The sequence below is a fragment of the Phaenicophaeus curvirostris genome, chromosome 26 (genome assembly GCF_032191515.1).
Source record: "Phaenicophaeus curvirostris isolate KB17595 chromosome 26, BPBGC_Pcur_1.0, whole genome shotgun sequence".
Taxonomy (NCBI): Eukaryota; Metazoa; Chordata; class Aves; order Cuculiformes; family Cuculidae; genus Phaenicophaeus; species Phaenicophaeus curvirostris.
Window position 1 is genome coordinate 3,237,849 of NC_091417.1, and position 16,553 is coordinate 3,254,401.

The following is a 16,553-nucleotide window of genomic DNA, read 5'->3' on the forward strand; positions in this document are numbered from 1 at the left end:
CGGGAAGGGTAGAAAGGTTTGTGTTTACAGGAATCCCGAACAGCGCTAGGAATGGATTTTATTGGCAGGAGAACAGTCCTGGATGTGGAGCTGCTAGTCCTCGTGCCCCTGTCACTTGTCCCCAAATCCCTGCCCCCTCAATGTCCCTACATCCTTGCCCCCACGTCTCCCAGCATCCAGCCCTTGTCCCCATCCCTACAGCATCCCCCAGACTCACCTTCCCTGTCCCATGTCCCCAAGTCCCTCCCCCTGGTTTGATCCCCCCAGTGTGAACCCGATGTCCCTAAATCCTTGCCCCCTCCTGTCCCCACTCCTCTCATCTCCCCATCCTCATCCTCCAGTGTCCCCAAGTCCCCACCCCTACTGTGTCCATCTCTACGTCTCCCCAATGTCCCCAAATTCTCGCCCTCCTCCGTGTCCCCTCAGCCCCTGTCCCTGATTTGATCCCCCCAGTGTGTCCCTGATGTCCCTAAATCCTTGCCCCCTCCTGTCCCTGTCCCACTGCTCTTATCTCCCCATCCTCATCCTCCAGTGCCACCCCAGTGTCCCCAAGTCCCCACCCCTACTGTGTCCATCTCTACATCTCCCCAATGTCCCCAAGTCCTCGCCCTCCACCGTGTCCTCTCAGCCCCTGTCCCTGATTTGATCCCCCCAGTGTGTCCCCCATGTCCCTAAATCCTTGCCCCTCCTGTCCCCACTGCTCTTATCTCCCCATCCTCATCCTCCAGTGCCACCCCAGTGTCCCCAAGTCCCCACCCCTACTGTGTCCATCTCTACATCTCCCCAATGTCCCCAAGTCCTCGCCCTCCACTGTGTCCCCTCAGCCCCTGTCCCTGATTTGATCCCCCCAGTGTGTCCATGATGTCCCTAAATCCTTGCCCCTCCTGTCCCCACTGCTCTTACCTCCTCATCCTCCAGTGCCACCCCAATGTCCCCAAATCCTCACCCTCCACCCTGTCCCCTCGTGCCCTCAGTGTCCCCTCCATCCCCTGTCCCCTGGTGCCCCCTCCACCCAGTCCCTCCCTTCCCTCAGTGTCCCCCTATACCCTTCTAGTGACCTAAATCCCTGTCCCCCGTGTCCCCAAAGCCTTGCACGTCCCCATCGTGTCCCCAGACCCCCCCTCGCTGTCCCCCCAGCTCCCCCTGTACCTTTAAGAGCCGCCCGCCCGCACGCTACTTCCGGGGAGTGGGCGTGGCTTCATGTATAAGCGCTATATAAACGAAGGGGCGTGGTTATCGGTGGCCACGCCCCCTCGGACGAAACCACGCGGCGTGGATCTGGGGGGGGGGGAACCAGGCGGCCGCGATGGAGCTGGGGGCGATGCGGAAGAGCTACCGGGGGGACGAGGAGGTGGGGACGGGGGTTACGGGGAGGGAGGGGGCGTGAAAGGGAGAGGGGGTTGCGGGACTGTGTCCTAGGAACGGGGTGTCCCCCCCCAAGCTGTCCAGGGTGACCCCACTGTGCTAATTGTGCCTCTGAATTTGGGGTGACACCCCCCCTCCTTGCTGGCTTTGCCCTGGAATTGGGGTGACCCCCCCTAAAATGTCCCCAAGGCCAAGGGTGACACCCCCTCCATGCTGAGTGACCCTGGAACTGGGGTGACCTCCCCAAAGATGTCCCCAAGCCCAAGGGTGACACCCCCTCCAAGCTGAGTGACCCTGGAACTGGGGTGACCCCCATTAGGATGTCCCCAAGCCCAAGGGTGACACCCCCTCCATGCTGAGTGACCCTGGAATTGGGGTGACCCCCCCCTTAGGATGTCCCCAAGGCTAAGGGTGACACCAGCCCCCCCGTCTTGAGTGACCCTGGAACTGGGGTGACCCTCCCGAGGTGTCCCCAAGGCCCAGGATGACCCCCCCTGTACCCCGTGCTGGGAATTGGGGTGACCTCCCCATTGCTGGCTTTGCGCTTGGACTTGGGGTGTCCCCCCCAGGCTGTCCCCAAGGCCTGGGGTGTCCCCTGTTAATGCTTCTTGTGTCTCTGGAAGTGGGGTGTGTCCCTCAGGCTGTCCCCAAGTCCTAGGATGTCCCCCCCAGGGCTGGCCTCACCCCTTGAGCCTGGTGTGTCCCCCCCCTCCCCCCAAAGTGCTGGCTGTGTCCCCAAAGGCTGGGGTCGTGTGTCCCCCCGTTGTCCCCCGTGTCCCCAGGCCTTCGAGGAGCAGCACCTGGTTTCCCGCGACCCCATCAAGCAATTCGGCGCCTGGTTCGAGGAGGCTGCGAGCTGCGAGGCCATCGGGGAGGCCAACGCCATGTGCTTGGCCACCTGCACCAGGTGAGGCCGGGGAGGGGACACGTTGGGGGACACACACACGACATCCAGGTGAGGGGAACACCCCATGGTCACCTCCTCCCTCTCCTGGCGCAGGGACGCGAAGCCCTCGGCCCGCATGGTGCTGCTCAAGGGCTTCGGGCAGGATGGATTCCGCTTCTTCACCAACCTCGAGAGCCGTAAGGGGAAGGAGCTGGTGAGGGATGGGGGCTTGGGGGGGTCCTGGGCGGGGGGACACAGCTTCCCGACCCCTTCCCACTGGGGCTGAGGCTCTTGGAGGAGCGAAGCCGCCCCGGATCGGGTCGAGACTCAGCTCAGCTTCGCTCCTCAGGACGCCAACCCCGTCGCCTCGCTCGTCTTTTACTGGGAGCCCCTCAACCGGCAGGTGAGGACTGCGGGGGGGCAGAGGGGGCAGCTCCCCCCTCGGGGTGGGATGTTGGGGCTCAGGTTGGGATGGGGAGTGGGATATTTGGGGGCTGGGGGGAGCAGATCAGACACGGCGTGACCAGCAGGGCCAGGGAGGTTCTTCTCCCTCTGGACTCGGCCCTGGGGAGACCGCTCCTCGAATCCTGGGGTCAGTTCTGGCCCCTCACCACAAGAAGGATGTTGGGGCTCTGGAGCGAGTCCAGAGAAGAGCAACGAAGCTGGGGAAGGGGCTGGAGAACAAGAGGAGCGGCTGAGAGAGCTGGGGGTGTTTAGCCTGGAGAAGAGGAGGCTGAGGGGAGACCTCATTGCTCTCTGCAACTCCCTGAAAGGAGGTTGTGGAGAGGAGGGAGCTGGGCTCTTCTCGCAAGGGACAGGGGACAGGACAAGAGGGAATGGCCTCAAGCTCCACCAGGGGAGGGTCAGGCTGAACATTAGGAAAAATTTTTTCATGGAAAGGGTCACTGGGCAGTGGCAGAGGCTGCCCAGGGAGGGGGTTGAGTCCCCTTCCCTGGAGGGGTTTAAGGGCCGGGTGGACGAGGTGCTGAGGGACAGGGTTTAGTGATTGATGGGAATGGTTGGACTTGATGATCCGATGGGTCTCTTCCAACCTGGTGATTCTATGGTTCTTTGAAGTCTATGAAGATGGAGCACAGTCAGGGCTTGGCACGGTGTCCCCCACCTCGGGGGGTGGGATTTTGGGGCTCACATTGGGGCGTGGGTTGCGCTCGGGTTGTCCCCAGCCCCCAGGGATGATCCGGGCTGGGGGGCACCCACGGTTTTGGGGGGCAGGGCCAGGGGGGCAGAGGGGCTTCCCAGCTCAGGAGCCGCCGCAGCCCATGGGCACCCGGTGCCGCTGCCCAGGTCCGGATTGAGGGCTCGGTGAAGCGGCTGCCGGAGGAGGAATCGCTGCGGTACTTCCACTCGCGCCCCAAGAGCAGCCAGATCGGGGCTGTGGTCAGTCACCAGAGCACCGTCATCCCCGACCGGGAGGTGAGCATCCAGCCCTTGGGCCACGGCACCGGGAGAACCGGGACAGCACAGGGAGAACCGGGATGGCACTAGGAGGACCAGGGTGGCACCAGGAGAACCAACCAGCTTTGAATTCCCCACCTTCCTCTTCCCCACAGTATCTGAGGAAGAAGAACGCGGAGCTGGAGGAGCACTACAGGGAAGCTCCGGTGCCGAAGCCGTCATACTGGTGAGTCCCAGGGGCTGCGGGTAGAGGGCTCCCCACCAGCGGGATCCCCTAAATCCTCGTCTTTCCATGCCAGGGGGGGCTACATCCTGGAGCCGGAGGTCATGGAGTTCTGGCAAGGCCAAACCAACCGCCTGCACGACCGCATCGTTTTCCGCCGCGTGCGGGACGGCTCAGCCCCCCTGGGAGCCTTCACGCACCGCGGAGAGGGCGAGTGGGTCTTCGAGCGCCTCGCTCCGTGATGCTGAACCCGCTGCCCGCCCCCCACCTCGTCCCCAGGACCTCTGGGGGTGCTGGGGGGGCTCTGATCCAGCCCCAGAGACCCCCCGCACCTCCCTTCCCCTCTCCTGGGGAAGGCGAGAGCCACAGAGGGGTCCCAGGGAGCATCCACATCCCCCCGGAGCGTGTGGAGAGCGATCGCTGCCAGTGCCGCTGTGGTTAATCAATCGTGTTAATGATTGTGGAGGGACCAAGAAAGGACCCTGGTGCCCCCTCCCCGACCCGTGTCCTGCCCTGAGCTTCGTGTTTGAGTTTGAACCGTGCCCTGTCTGTGCAGCGACTTTGTGAATCGTGGCTTTAATGTCCCCTCTCCCTTCAATAACTTATTGAACTGTGGCTTTATTGTCACCATGGTGTCACCAGTGGTCGTGGTTGTTTGTGCTGCCACCAGCGCCCCCGGAGCAGCAGGACCCCAACCCTCAGCCGGCGTGTTTAGGGGGGCTCCATCCCTCCAAGTCGCCTCTCCAAGCCCGGATAAAATAAATTCCAGTCGGCGTGGAGCCGTGTGGTGAGGTTGAGTTAATGTTCACCCACGCAAGGCTGAGCCTCGGAGCAGCTGGGGATCCCAACCCATGGACTTGGCCAAGGCTGCTGGGCCGCGATAACCTTCGCTCTCGCTGGCTCCGTGTTTGCTCTGGGGCAGGATCGGTGCGGCTGGGGGGCTGCCGGTGGCTTCCTGGTGGGGCTGGGCTGGGCTGAGCCCTGCGGTGGGAGATTCGGGGGTGTCACACGCCTTGTGCCGCTGTCGCAGGCTCCCAAGGTGGCTTTGGTCCCTCCCAGCTTGCTCGGTGCCACCGCGGTGGGACAGGAGGCACAGGAGGCGATGGTGTCACCTCGAGGGGACAGCACGAGGAAGGGGTTGGGGCTTGGCAGGAGCAGGCAGAAGCCCCGATACCACCCTGACGGGCACCAACGAGCCGATGGGCGCCGGCTGCGTGCCAAGGACTCTCCTCCTCCCTGCTCCCTCCCTTTCCTCTCGGGCAGGATCCCTCCGGCTGCCAGCGCAGGACAAAGAGCAGGCGGCGAGCAGAGCAAACAGAGCCGAGGGTGGGGGCCAGCGGGGGCCCTGGCTGCTCCGGGTTGGATTCCAGCGCTTGGCACCATCCGGCTTTTTTATTAGCCGGGAAGTGGCTGTTCCTGCTGCCTGCAGGCTCCGCAGCGAGGGCACCGGGGTGGCAGCACCGCCACGGCCACCCCCGTGTGTCCCCAAGCTCCGTGGGCTCCGGGATGCCCTGTGCCAGCAGCGGGCATCACTTCCCACTGGAATCCTAGAGGGGACCCGTGCGCCTGCGCCGTCTTCGCTTCCAGACCTGGTTTATTAACAAAAGTTAATTATCAGCTGGCTGAAGGTGCAGCTTCCAACGACGCCGACGGACTCCAGGGCTGTGAGGTCGGTCACGGTCGCTGCCCCCGTGTCGGCCCGGGCACCGCACTCCGTGGTCAGCTTGACCCTTCCAGGAGCAGGGAGCGACTCCAGTGGGAATTTGGTGACTCCAGCGGGAATTCGGCTCCTCCTGGGAAGCCCAGAGCCCTCCACAGCCCCCACAGCAGCAACTCAAGGGGACTTTGCCTGTGGGGTCATTCGCTCGCGGCAAGGAGCGTCGCGTCCCCCAGTTTGGGGGTGACTGCTGGCAAGGATGCGGCGTTGGCTCTGCCTGTGGCCCCGGGGGTCCCCGATCTCGAGGGGATCGAGGCCGAGCTGGGTGAGCGATGGGATCCAGTGGTCCAAGCTGGGGCGAGCATCCTCATCCCAGGATGAACCCGTCAGCCTCGGGGGGCACGGGATGCGCCCGGCTCCACGTTCCGCTCCTCCCTGTGCCGCTGGGGGCTGCGATTAAACAGGGTCCTGCTTCTCGCTGCGATAAACTCCACTCCGAGTCCTTTCTCCTTCCAAAGCCCCGTGTCCAGCATCTCAAGGAGGGACGGAGCCGAGCCAGCCTGGCCAAGCCGGTGGGTGATGATGGACTGGGATCATTTCTCCTCTCGCTCGGTGGCGGCGCAGAGGTTGGGATTCTCGGCCAGCGTCGCCCGCACTTTCTTCTTCTCCTTGAAGCGCCCCGAGTTGGAGACCTTGACGTGTTTGCTCTTGCTGCTCTTGTCCACGATCTTCTCCAGGCGGGTGGCAAAGCTGGGTGGCCCCTCCTCACCGGGTGTCTCTTGGCTCTCTCCGGTGGCGGCAGCGTGGCCGTCGGGGCTCTCATACAGCACCGCGGGCACCGAGCGGCGCTTCCGTAGGAACGTCAGCTTCCACCAGCCGTGGCTCTCGGCCATCGCCGCCGGCCCTGGAATGGAGGTGGGGGTCGTACTCCCTCTGGAAGGGTCCCGCGGCCCCCCAGCCCGGCCATCCCGGAGCTGACGGGGATGGATGAGGGACATAGGGTGCCGAGCCGGCAGCGCCGTGTGTGCCAAAGGCGGCTCTGGTGCTTTCCCACCATCTCTACCAGGATGCTGGTGGCTCCATGGGAAGGAGGAACCGGGAGGAACCAGGAGGAACCGGGAGGGGATGCTCAGTGACTTGGGCATTGCCGATCGTGGCAGAAAGGCCGCTGGCACCGCCAGGAGCTGCCGGCTCAGCCGCCGGGCAGGGAGCCCAGGGAGCAAATAGGAACAGGAACTGGGAAGGTGCGGGGGTCACTGTCCACTGCACCCCAGGATTGGGGTTCTCTTGCCCGGCACCACTGGGGTCTCGGCCACCGCCGGGAAGGCTCCGGCAAGCCAGGAAGGCTCCGGCACCGAGCGTGGCTCCAGGGCAGGGATAGGGAAGGCGGCTCCAGAGCGGAACACTCTGCTGGCAGCGGGCAGGGAGGGGGTTCCCAGCACCCCGCCTCACAGCTGGCACGGGCGCATGGAGCCTCCGGCATCGCTTTTGGCCGCTGGGACAGGGGGATAAGGACACGGACACTGGGGCCACCCCCCATGGGAAGCCCACCAGTTAGCCCCCTGGACTGGTTCTTGGTGTCTGTGCCCTCCGCCTGTGCCCTCCTCGTGCCAGATCCGGGTGGGACCCATCGCTGATCCCTGGCCACGCCGTGATCACGGGTTGGCAGGGGGGTCCCAGGTCCCGCTCCCCCCCCACCAGCTCCCCTACCTGCGCCTCCCTCGCCTCGGCCGCGGGGGTGGCGGCCGCTGGGCAGGTGCGTGTGCCCGACGCCGCCCGTCAAGGTGAACCCGCCACCCAACCCCTCCTGCCTGAGCAAACAGCGGGGCCGGGCCCGGCATCGCCTGAATATTCATGACGGGGGATCCCACAGCTGCACCCCGACTGCGGCTGCTGGCCCGTGGCTCCTCCGGCTGCTGGCCCATGGTGGCCCTGGCTGCTGGCCCGTGGCTCCTCCAGCTGCTAGCCTGTGGCCACACCAGCTGCTGGCCTCTGGCTACTCTGGCTGCTGGCCTGTGGCTACACCAGCTGCTGGCCTCTGGCTACTCTGGTTGCTAGCCTCTGGCTACTCCAGCTGCTGGCCTCTGGCTACTCTGGTTGCTGGCCTCTGGCTACTCTGGTTGCTAGCCTCTGGCTACTCCAGCTGCTGGCCTCTGGCTACTCTGGCTGCTGGCCTGTGGCTACTCCAGCTGCTGGCCTCTGGCTACTCTGGTTGCTAGCCTCTGGCTACTTCAGCTGCTGGCCTCTGGCTACTCCAGCTGCTGGCCTGTGGCTACTCCAGCTGCTGGCCTGTGGCTACTCCAGCTGCTGGCCTGTGGCTACACCAGCTGCTGGCCTCTGGCTACTCTGGTTGCTAGCCTGTGGCTACTCCAGCTGCTGGCCTCTGGCTACTCCAGCTGCTGGCCTCTGGCTACTCTGGTTCCTGGCCTCTGGCTACTCCAGCTACTGGCCTCTGGCTACTCTGGTTCCTGGCCCATGGCTACTCCAGCTGCTGGCCTCTGGCTACTCTGGTTGCTGGCCTGAGGCTATTCCAGCTGCTGGCCCGTCGCTTCTCTGACTGCTGGCCTCTGGCTACTCCAGCTGCTGGCCCATGGTGGCCCTGGCTGCTGGCCTCTGGCTACTTCTGCTGCTGGCCCATGGTGGCTCTAGTTGCTGGCCCGTGGCTACTCCAGCTGCTGGCCTCTGGCTACTCCGGCTGTTGGCTTATGGTGGCCTTGGCTGCTGGCCCATGGCTACTCCGGCTCTTGGCCCTTGGCTCCTCTGGCTGCTGGCCCATGGCTACTCCAACCGCTGGCCCATGGCTACTCCATCTGCTGGCCCGTGGCTACTCCAGCCGCTGGCCCGTGGCTACTCCAGCCGCTGGCCCGCGGTAGCCCTGGCTACGAGCCCTGGTGGCACCAGGTCGGGTGGCTGCCATGTGCGTGGGTGGCCCCTGGTTCAAGGGGGGGCCTGGTGGGAGCCTGGCTCCGGCTTTCCGCAGGCTTTGCCGAAACCAGCGGGTTGGACCGAAACCAGTGGCCAGGTGGCCAGACCGGTTCCTGCCTCCCGGTGGTGCCCAGGCTCCCGCTGTCCCCGAGCTGTCCCCGAGCTGCCACCGCCGCCCCCGGGGGGACACGGGAGGAGAAGAGCGGCTGTGGGTGGCCCCAGTGGTCCCCGAGGGATCTGGGATCCCTGAGGGATCCTGGCTCAGAGCTGCAGCCCCCCCAAGATCCCCAAGGGATCAGGGATCTGCCTTGGGAGCAGCTGGGGGTCCCTGAGGGCACTGGGATCCCCTTTGGGGTGACTGGGGATCCCTGAGGGATCTGCTTGGGGACAGTGGAGATCCCGAGGGATCTGGGATCCACTTGGGGGGGCAGATGGGGATCCCGAGGGATCGGCTTGGGGGGCAGCTGGGGATCCCAAGGGGTCTGGGATCAGCTTTGGGGGCAATTAGAGACCTCTAAGGGATCTGGGATCAGCTTTGGGGGCAATTAGAGGCCTCTAAGGGATCTGGGATCTGCTTTGGGGGCATCTGGGGATCTCGAGGGATCTGGGATCAGCTTTGGGGACAATTAGAGACCTCTAAGGGGTCTGGGATCAGCTTTGGGGACAATTAGAGACCTCTAAGGGATCTGGGATCAGCTTTGGGGGCAGCTGGGGGTCCCAGAGGCACCTACTCCGGGGGCAGATGGGGATCCCCAAGGGCTCTGGGATCTACTTTGAGGGCAATTAGGGACCCCGGAGGGCTCCGGGTTCCGCTTTGTGAACAGGGGGAGATCCCTGAGGGATCTGGGATCTGTTTGGGGGCAGATGGGGACCACGACAGGTCTGGGATCTGCTTTTGGGGTGACTGGGGTGCCCCAGGGAGCTGACTGGGGTGCCCCAGGGACCTGGGCTCCCCCAACCCCGGCCTCCTCCCCTCAGCCCCGCCCCTCGCGGCCAACGGGCGCGCGCCCAGCTGATTGGGTGAGGGGCGGGGCTTCTCGCGACTCTCGCGTTCTGATTGGTCGAGAGGCCTCGGCCGGCGCCGGCGATTGGCTGCGGGGGGGTAAGGGGGCGGGGCGGAGGAAGGCGGAAGTGGAGCGGCGGGAGGAGGAATGGAGGTGAGGAATGGAGGTGGGGATTGGGGGGGGGGGGGGGGGGACACGACAGGGATGGGGCCCAGGAGAGCAGGGGTGGGGATTTGGGGAGTGGGGATGAAGGACGAGGCCCAGGCGGGGGGAATGGGGACAGGGACAGGGCTGGGGGGGCGGGGGGAGCAGGGCTGGGGGACAGGGAAGGGGATTTGGGGAGGAGGAACAGGGCTGGGGGAGTGGGGACAGGGATTTGGGGAGGAGGGACAGGGAAAGGGATTTGGGGAGGAGGGACAGGGCTGGGGGCCAGGGATTTGGGGATGAGGCTCAGGCAGGGGGAATGGGGACAGGGATTTGGGGAGTGGGAAGGGGATTGGGGGGCAGGGAGGGGGATTTGGGGGGCAGGGACGGAGCTGGAGGAGAGGGGATGGGGCAGGGGCAGAGGGGATGGGGGCCCAGGCAGTGGGGATGGTGGAGCAGGGAAGGGGCTGAGGGGAGGGAGGACAGGGACATGGGGAGCAGGGAATGGGGACAAGGAGGGTAACAGGGCTGGGTCCTGGTGAGGGATGCAGGGATGGGGGCCAGGCTCAGGGAGCGGGGATCAGCAGGAGGAGCAGGGAAGGAGCCCAGGCCCAGGGGAACAGGGGACAGCCCGGGTGCCTACCACATCTCACCGCCCCTCGCCTCCCCTCAGGTCTCTCCCCAGAACTACCAGAACGTGCCCATCGACATCCAGACCAGCAAGCTCCTGGGTACGGCCCCCCTGGCTCCACCTCCCCCGTGCAGGAGCTCCCCAGGGTTTTAGGGGGCAGGTGGCACCCATCCCTCGTGTTCTCCTTCCCCGGGAGGGTCTGTCTCTGCCAGTGCCTCTGTCCCTGCTTCCACCCGGCACCACAGGATCCTCTGTACTGAGCACTGGGGAGACCGCTCCTCGAATCCTGGGGTCAGTTCTGGGCCCCTCCCCACAAGAAGGATGTTGAGGCTCTGGAGCGAGTCCAGAGAAGAGCAACGAAGCTGGGGAAGGGGCTGGAGAACAAGAGGAGCGTCTGAGAGAGCTGGGGGTGTTTAGCCTGGAGAAGAGGAGGCTGAGGGGAGACCTCATTGCTCTCTGCAACTCCCTGAGAGGAGGTTGTGGAGAGGAGGGAGCTGGGCTCTTCTCCCAAGGGCCAGGGGACAGGACGAGAGGGAATGGCCTCAAGATCCATGAGGGGATCCCTGGCCCCTCTCCCCGCTGAGCCCCCCATTTCCCTCCGCACTCCCAGACTGGCTGGTGGACAGGAGGCACTGCAACCTGAAATGGCAGAGCCAGGTCCTCGTCATCCGCCAGAAGATCGACGCGGCTATTCAAGACATGCCCGAGAACGAGGAGATCAAGCAGCTGCTGGCAGGGGCCTGTGAGTGCAGCGTGGGGTTGGGGTGTTCCAAAGGGCTGGGACACGGGCACCAGGGTGGGCATCGCACTGGGAGCCGGTTCCCAAGGGTTTGGTTACGGCAAACTCCCCCTGGCCAGGAGTTGGTGGCATGGACAGACTGGGGGTCTTGGGGTTGTTCAGCCTGGAGAAGAGAAGGCTCCAGGGTGACCTTAGAGCAGCTTCCAGGACTGAAAGGGGCTCCAGGAAAGCTGGGGAGGGGCTCTGGATCATGGAGGGCAGTGACAGGGTGAGGGGGAATGGTTTGAAGCTGAGAGAGATGAGATTAAGGTGAGATCTTAGGAAGAAATTTTTTCCTGTGAGGGTGGGGAGGCCCTGGCCCAGGTTGCCCAAAGCAGGGGTGGCTGCCCCATCCCTGGAGGGGTTCAAGGCCAGGTTGGATGGGGCTTGGAGCCCCTGATCCTGTGGGAGGTGTCCCTGCCCAGGGCAGGGGTGGGACTGGATGGACTTTGAGGTCCCTTCCAACCCAAACCATTCCCTGATTCTGTGATTTGGAGACCCGGGCTGAGCTGGGAAGGGTGGCACCTGGCAGCACCCACTGATGCTGTCCCTCCCTCCACCGCAGACCTGCATTACTTCCACTGCCTGAGGATCGTGGAGATCCTCAAGGGCACTGAGGCTTCCACCAAGAACCTCTTTGGGCGCTACTCGTCGCAGCGCATGAAGGTGAGCCCAGGCCTGGGGGCGGCTGGCGTGTTCACAGCCCCCCTCACCCTCTGCCTCCTCCTCCCCAGGACTGGCAGGAGATCGTCTCCCTCTATGAGAAGGAGAACACCTACCTGGGTAAGGATCAGGGGCTGCGGGCAGGCTCTGGAGAGCCCCTGGGAGCTGGCGGTGGGCAGCTTTCGGTCTCCAAACTGGGATGGGGGGTGCAGGGGAAGGGGCAGGATGTGATGAATGCTGTGAGGTGGGGGCCTCGAGGTGTCCCGGGCCACCCAAGGGCCTCGTGAGGGGCTGGCACAGCTTCCCAAAGCTCCCTTAACCCACCCCCTGCAGCCGAGCTCGCCAGTCTCCTGGTGCGCAGCATCAGCTACGAGATCCCCTCGCTGCGCAAGCAGATCAGCCGATGCCAGCAGGCCCAGCAGGACTTCGCTCGCCGTGAGGAGGAATGTCAGCTGGGAGCTGCCGAGCTGCGGGAGCGCTTCTTCGCCTCTTGCAAGCAGTACGGCATCACCGTGAGTCCCTGCGGTGCCTCCTCCCTCCCCAGAGCAGCCCTGATATCGGGAACGGTGTGGCCAGAAGGAATAGTGAAGGGATCGTCCCCTCCATGCTCGGCGCTGGGGAGGCCACAGCTCGAATCCGGGGTTCAGTTCTGGGCCCCTCACTCCAAGAAAGACATTGAGGGGCTGGAGTGTGTCCAGAGAGGGGAACGAAGCTGGGGAAGGGGCTGGAGAACAAGAGAAGCAGCTGAGGGACCTGGGGTGGTTTGGTCTGGAGAAGAGGAGGCTGAGGGGAGACCTCATTGCTCTCTCCAGCTACCAGAAAGGAGGTTGTGGAGAGGAGGGAGCTGGGTTCTTCTCCCAAGGGACAGGGGACAGGACGAGAGGGAATGGCCTCAAGCTCCACCAGGGGAGGGTCAGGCTGAACATGAGGAAAAAAATTTTCACTGAAAGGGTCATTGGGCGCTGGAACAGGCTGCCCAGGGAGGGGATTGAGTCCCCTTCCCTGGAGGGGTTTAAGGGACGGGTGGACAAGGCGCTGAGGGACACAGTTTAGTGTTTGATAGGAATGGTTGGACTCAATGATCCAGTGGGTCTTTTCCAACCTGGTGATTCTATGATTCTGTGATGAGAAAAAGTGGCTTCATGTCGTGCCAGGGGAGGTTTAGGTTGGATATCAGGAAAAATATCTTCACTGAAAGGGCTCTCAGGCCCTGGCAGAGGCTGCCCTAGGCAGTGGTGGAGTCCCCATCCCTGGAGGGGTTCAGAATACCTGTACCTGTGGTGCCAAGGGACAGGGTTTAGCAGTGGAGTTGTCAGTGCTGGTTTTATGGTTGGTCTCGATGATCTTAAAGGTCCTTTCCAACCTCGGCTTTTCTGTGGTTCTTGATTTGACCTCAGATGGGCTCAAGCCGGGGCTGCATGTCCCAGACGATGTCCCCTACGGCCACCTTACCCACGGGAGGAGCTTGGGGCACAGGGTGACCCCCAGCCCCTCGTTCCCTGGTGGCGTTTGGCTCCCTATCTCCTCACCCTGACACATCCTCGCTGTGTCCCCAGGGTGACGACGTGCGCCAGGAGCTGCTGGCCTTGGTGAAGGACCTGCCGTCGCTGCTCTCTGAGATCGCAGCAGGAGCCAGCGCGCTCTCCGAAGCCATCGAGCTGTACCAGGCCTGTGTGGAGTTCGTCTGCGAGAGGTGGGTGTGCAGGGCTTGATCCCAAATCTCTCCACGCGCAGCAGGTTCCCAGCTGGGGCTCTCCCAGAGGGATCCTAGGGGTGCTGGGGGGTCCTCACGTTGTGTCTGGCACCCATATCCCCGCCAGCTCCACAGAGTTAGTGGTGCCCCTGCTGCGGCACGTGGGGAAAAGAGGCAACACCACCGTCTACGAGTGGAAGACGGGGCTGCAGCCGCTGCGAGTGGAGCGGCCGGAGGTGGATTTGGTGCCGGAGCCACCCAAGGAGGACACGGTTAGTTCGGGCTGGAGCCGCGGTGCTGGAGGAGCCCCAACCAGCCCTGCCGGGTCTCGGGGAGGCGAAGCCGTGGCCCCCGGCGCATCAGGGGTTCTCCTCCTTCTCCTTGCAGATCGACTGGGGAGACTTTACGCTGGAGCCGAGCAGCGTGGGTGCCGGAGCCGCTGCCGATGGGGGAGCCCAGGGCGAGGGCATCGACTGGGGGATCACGCTGGAGCCCGATCCCCAGGTGCCGTGACGCAGGGCTGGGTGATCCTAGGATCTGGCCCTGCTTCAGGGCTGGGAGGGGGACCTGGGGGTGTTCTGGCCCCCCCCCCAATCTCACAGGGCTCCCTTTCTTGGCAGGACGGTGGAATTGACTGGGGAGATGGGGAAAGCGAGGAGGTGCAGATCACAGTGCTGGAGGCTGGCACCGAGGGTGAGCGCGGCTGCGAGGGCTTCCCACCCGGTGCCACGCGGCACCCACCCTGCCTTTACCCCCCTTTCCCTATTTGCAGGGATCCCAGGCACCCCAGTTTTGCTCTGAGGCTCCCCTAAACGGTGCTGTGGGGGGAAGTTGAGCACCCTGCGTGGGACGGGGTGGGGTGGGGGGTACAACCAGCTTGTCTGAGCTGTGGAGATCCCTGTGGATGTGTCCTGCTCATCCTGCAGTGCCCGAGGGTGTTGCCTGCGGCTCTGAGGCCCTGACGCTCCTGGAAAACACCGAGACTCGGAACCAGTTCATCGATGAACTCATGGAGGTGAGATGGATGCAGGAGCAGCTCCTGGACAGCCACAGGCTGGGAGAGTTGAGATTGAAGGCTCCGAGGAGACCTTAGAGCAGCTTCCAGGACTGAAAGGGGCTCCAGGAAAGCTGGGGAGGGGCTCTTGATCAGGGAATGCAAATGGGCTTTGAGGTCCCGTCCAGCTCAAACCGTTGGGTGATGCTAAAGCACTCAGGGGTGGCAATACCGGAGCGTCCCCTCTCCCTGTCCCTGCAGCTGGAGTTGTTCCTGTCCCAGCGCCTGGTGGAGATGGAGGAGGAGGCCGACATCGTGGCCGTGAGCCAGTTCCAGCTGGCGCCGGCCGCGCTGCAGGGCCAGACGAGCGCCCGCGTGGGCTCCCTCCTGGCCAGCGCCCGAGCGCTGCTGGGCCAGCTCTGCACCCGCAGCATGCAGCACCTCTTCATGATCCTCGCCTCCCCCAGGTGCGTGGGGACACCAAACAAGGGGGCAGGGCTGCGGGGGGGAGACCTGGAGCAGGAGATGGGGTGGGAACGGTGGACAATGGGGCTAAGGAGGGGTCTTGCTCTCCCCAAACGCAGGGTGAGGGCTGGGGGGAGGCCATGGGGCAGATCCGGAGATGGGAGGGGAATTGGGGGTGATGGATGGTCATGGAATCACTAGGTTGGAAAGGACCCACTGGATCATCGAGTCCAACCATTCCCATCAATCACTAAACCATCTCCCTCAGCACCTTGTCCACCTGTCCCTTAAACCCCTCCAGGGAAGGGGACCTTTGGGTCTCCCCAAAGAGGGGGTCAGGGCTGTGGGCCTCAAACTTCACCAGGGGAGGTTCAGGCTGAACATTAGGAAAAACTTTTTCATGGAAAGGGTCACTGGGCACTGGCAGAGGCTGCCCAGGGAGGGGGTTGAGTCCCCTTCCCTGGAGGGGTTTAAGGGATGGGTGGACGAGGTGCTGAGGGACATGGGTTAGTGATTGATGGGAATGGTTGGACTCGATGATCCAGTGGGTCTCTTCCAACCTGGTGATTCTATGATTCTGTGATTCTATGATCCAGAGCAGGAGAGGGGGTGATGTTGATGGGTGATGGTGTGATGATGGGTCTGGGATCAGGGCTGTGGGGAGCTGTGGGTCGGATCCAGAGCAGAAGATGGGGTGAGAACGGGGGATCGCCGGGGGTTTGGATCTCCCCATACAGGGATTTAGGGCTGTGGGGCAGATCTGGAGCAGGAACTGGGGTGGGATTGGTGGGCGATGGGGTCATAGGGGCTCTACTCCCCACGCAGGTACGTGGACCGCGTGAGCGAGCTGCTGCGGCAGAAGCTGAAGCAGGCGGAGCTGCTGCTGGCCAAGAAGGAGACAATGAGCCAGAAGCGCCTGGAGGCCCTGGCGGAGCAGGGGGCCCTGGAGCCCAAGCTCGACCGCCTGCTGGAGAAGACCAAGGAGCTCCAGAAGCTGGTGAGGGGGGGAGGTGGACCCCGCTTTCCCCACCACTGCTCCCCTCCACCCCCTCATCCCACCGCTCTCTCTTGCAGATCGAGGCCGACGTCTCCAAGCGCTACAGCGGGCGGCCGGTCAACCTGATGGGGGTCTCGCTGTGACCCCGCAGAGAGGGCAGGGTGGGCTCCTGCCCCCCACATCCCCCCGATTCCAGCCCTGGGGAGTTTCTAATGTTGCTTTGGCCCTGTTAAAGGGGGAGATGTTGCTAAATAAAGCTGTAGCCCCTCTCCCACCCATCAATCTGGACTTGGAGGTGGGGAGAGGAACCCCTCAATCCCCCATTCTGGGTCTGTTCCTGAGGTGGGGGCCCCAGGATGCCCTTTGGGATGCAGGGACCTCGTCCTTGGGGGGGGTCATGGGCGAGGGGGCGCGGCGCAGGTTGCTGAATAAACCCAAAGCCTCTCTCCCACCCATCCTTCTGGACTTTGAGGGGTAGAGGAGCCCCTAAATCCCCTGCTCTGGGTCCTGGGGTCCCCCCCGGGACGCAGGGACCCCCGTCCTTGGGGTGGCCGTTGGGGAGGGGGCTGCAGGCGGGGGTGGGGGGTGTGCGATTCGATTTTAATTTCATAGCAGAGCGGTTGATTCATGACCGGTTGTCGCCGGCGGTGACGCCCGTAATGACTTTCCCATCAGGATGAAAAGTGGAGTGACACCGCTCATTATTCCTGCC

The 16,553-nt window shown here is 63.9% G+C and overlaps 3 protein-coding genes across 4 annotated transcripts; 2 read left to right on the plus strand and 1 right to left on the minus strand.

Annotated features, from left to right (window-relative positions):
- Positions 1–1,250: 1,250 nt before the first annotated feature.
- Positions 1,251–4,670, plus strand: PNPO (pyridoxamine 5'-phosphate oxidase). The gene is made up of 7 exons (XM_069876862.1): positions 1,251–1,351; positions 2,148–2,272; positions 2,366–2,465; positions 2,601–2,654; positions 3,557–3,685; positions 3,823–3,893; positions 3,967–4,670. Exons 1-7 carry the CDS (start codon positions 1,307–1,309, stop codon positions 4,130–4,132), a joined length of 690 nt encoding a protein of 229 aa, XP_069732963.1. The 5' UTR covers positions 1,251–1,306; the 3' UTR covers positions 4,133–4,670.
- Positions 4,671–5,963: 1,293 nt separating this feature from the next.
- On the minus strand, positions 5,964–7,310 carry PRR15L (proline rich 15 like). Its single transcript, XM_069877064.1, has 2 exons — positions 7,258–7,310; positions 5,964–6,451 (listed from the first exon to the last, which is right to left on the minus strand). The coding sequence occupies exon 2, from the start codon at positions 6,438–6,440 to the stop codon at positions 6,141–6,143; it is 300 nt and encodes a 99-aa protein (XP_069733165.1). The 5' UTR covers positions 6,441–6,451; positions 7,258–7,310; the 3' UTR covers positions 5,964–6,140.
- A 2,268-nt stretch (positions 7,311–9,578) lies between these two features.
- On the plus strand, positions 9,579–16,169 carry CDK5RAP3 (CDK5 regulatory subunit associated protein 3). 2 transcript variants are annotated; one of them, XM_069876834.1, is made up of 14 exons: positions 9,579–9,629; positions 10,294–10,351; positions 10,862–10,993; positions 11,595–11,695; positions 11,764–11,812; positions 12,026–12,204; positions 13,249–13,385; positions 13,513–13,657; positions 13,773–13,889; positions 14,006–14,078; positions 14,312–14,400; positions 14,641–14,846; positions 15,670–15,841; positions 15,919–16,169. In XM_069876834.1, the coding sequence occupies exons 1-14, from the start codon at positions 9,624–9,626 to the stop codon at positions 15,982–15,984; spliced, it is 1,530 nt and encodes a 509-aa protein (XP_069732935.1). In that variant the 5' UTR covers positions 9,579–9,623; the 3' UTR covers positions 15,985–16,169. The 2 variants fall into 2 exon arrangements, with proteins under 2 accessions (XP_069732935.1, XP_069732936.1); XM_069876835.1 differs by lacking the exon at positions 9,579–9,629 and adding an exon at positions 9,637–9,642 and having other exon boundaries at positions 15,919–16,168.
- The last annotated feature ends 384 nt before the right edge of the window (positions 16,170–16,553 follow it).

What these genes read in the sequence shown, in the direction of transcription:
- PNPO (XM_069876862.1), top strand. Translation starts at nt 1,307, where the DNA reads ATGGAGCTGGGGGCGATGCGGAAGAGCTACCGGGGGGACGAGGAG. An exon ending in GGGAGCCCCTCAACCGGCAG is followed by an intron (nt 2,655 to 3,556) that starts GTGAGGACTGCG and finishes GCCGCTGCCCAG; the next exon opens with GTCCGGATTGAGGGCTCGGT. An exon ending in GTGCCGAAGCCGTCATACTG is followed by an intron (nt 3,894 to 3,966) that starts GTGAGTCCCAGG and finishes TTTCCATGCCAG; the next exon opens with GGGGGGCTACATCCTGGAGC.
- PRR15L (XM_069877064.1), bottom strand. Translation starts at nt 6,440, where the DNA reads ATGGCCGAGAGCCACGGCTGGTGGAAGCTGACGTTCCTACGGAAGCGC.
- CDK5RAP3 (XM_069876834.1), top strand. An exon ending in GCTGGAGGCTGGCACCGAGG is followed by an intron (nt 14,079 to 14,311) that starts GTGAGCGCGGCT and finishes CTCATCCTGCAG; the next exon opens with TGCCCGAGGGTGTTGCCTGC. An exon ending in ATGATCCTCGCCTCCCCCAG is followed by an intron (nt 14,847 to 15,669) that starts GTGCGTGGGGAC and finishes CTCCCCACGCAG; the next exon opens with GTACGTGGACCGCGTGAGCG.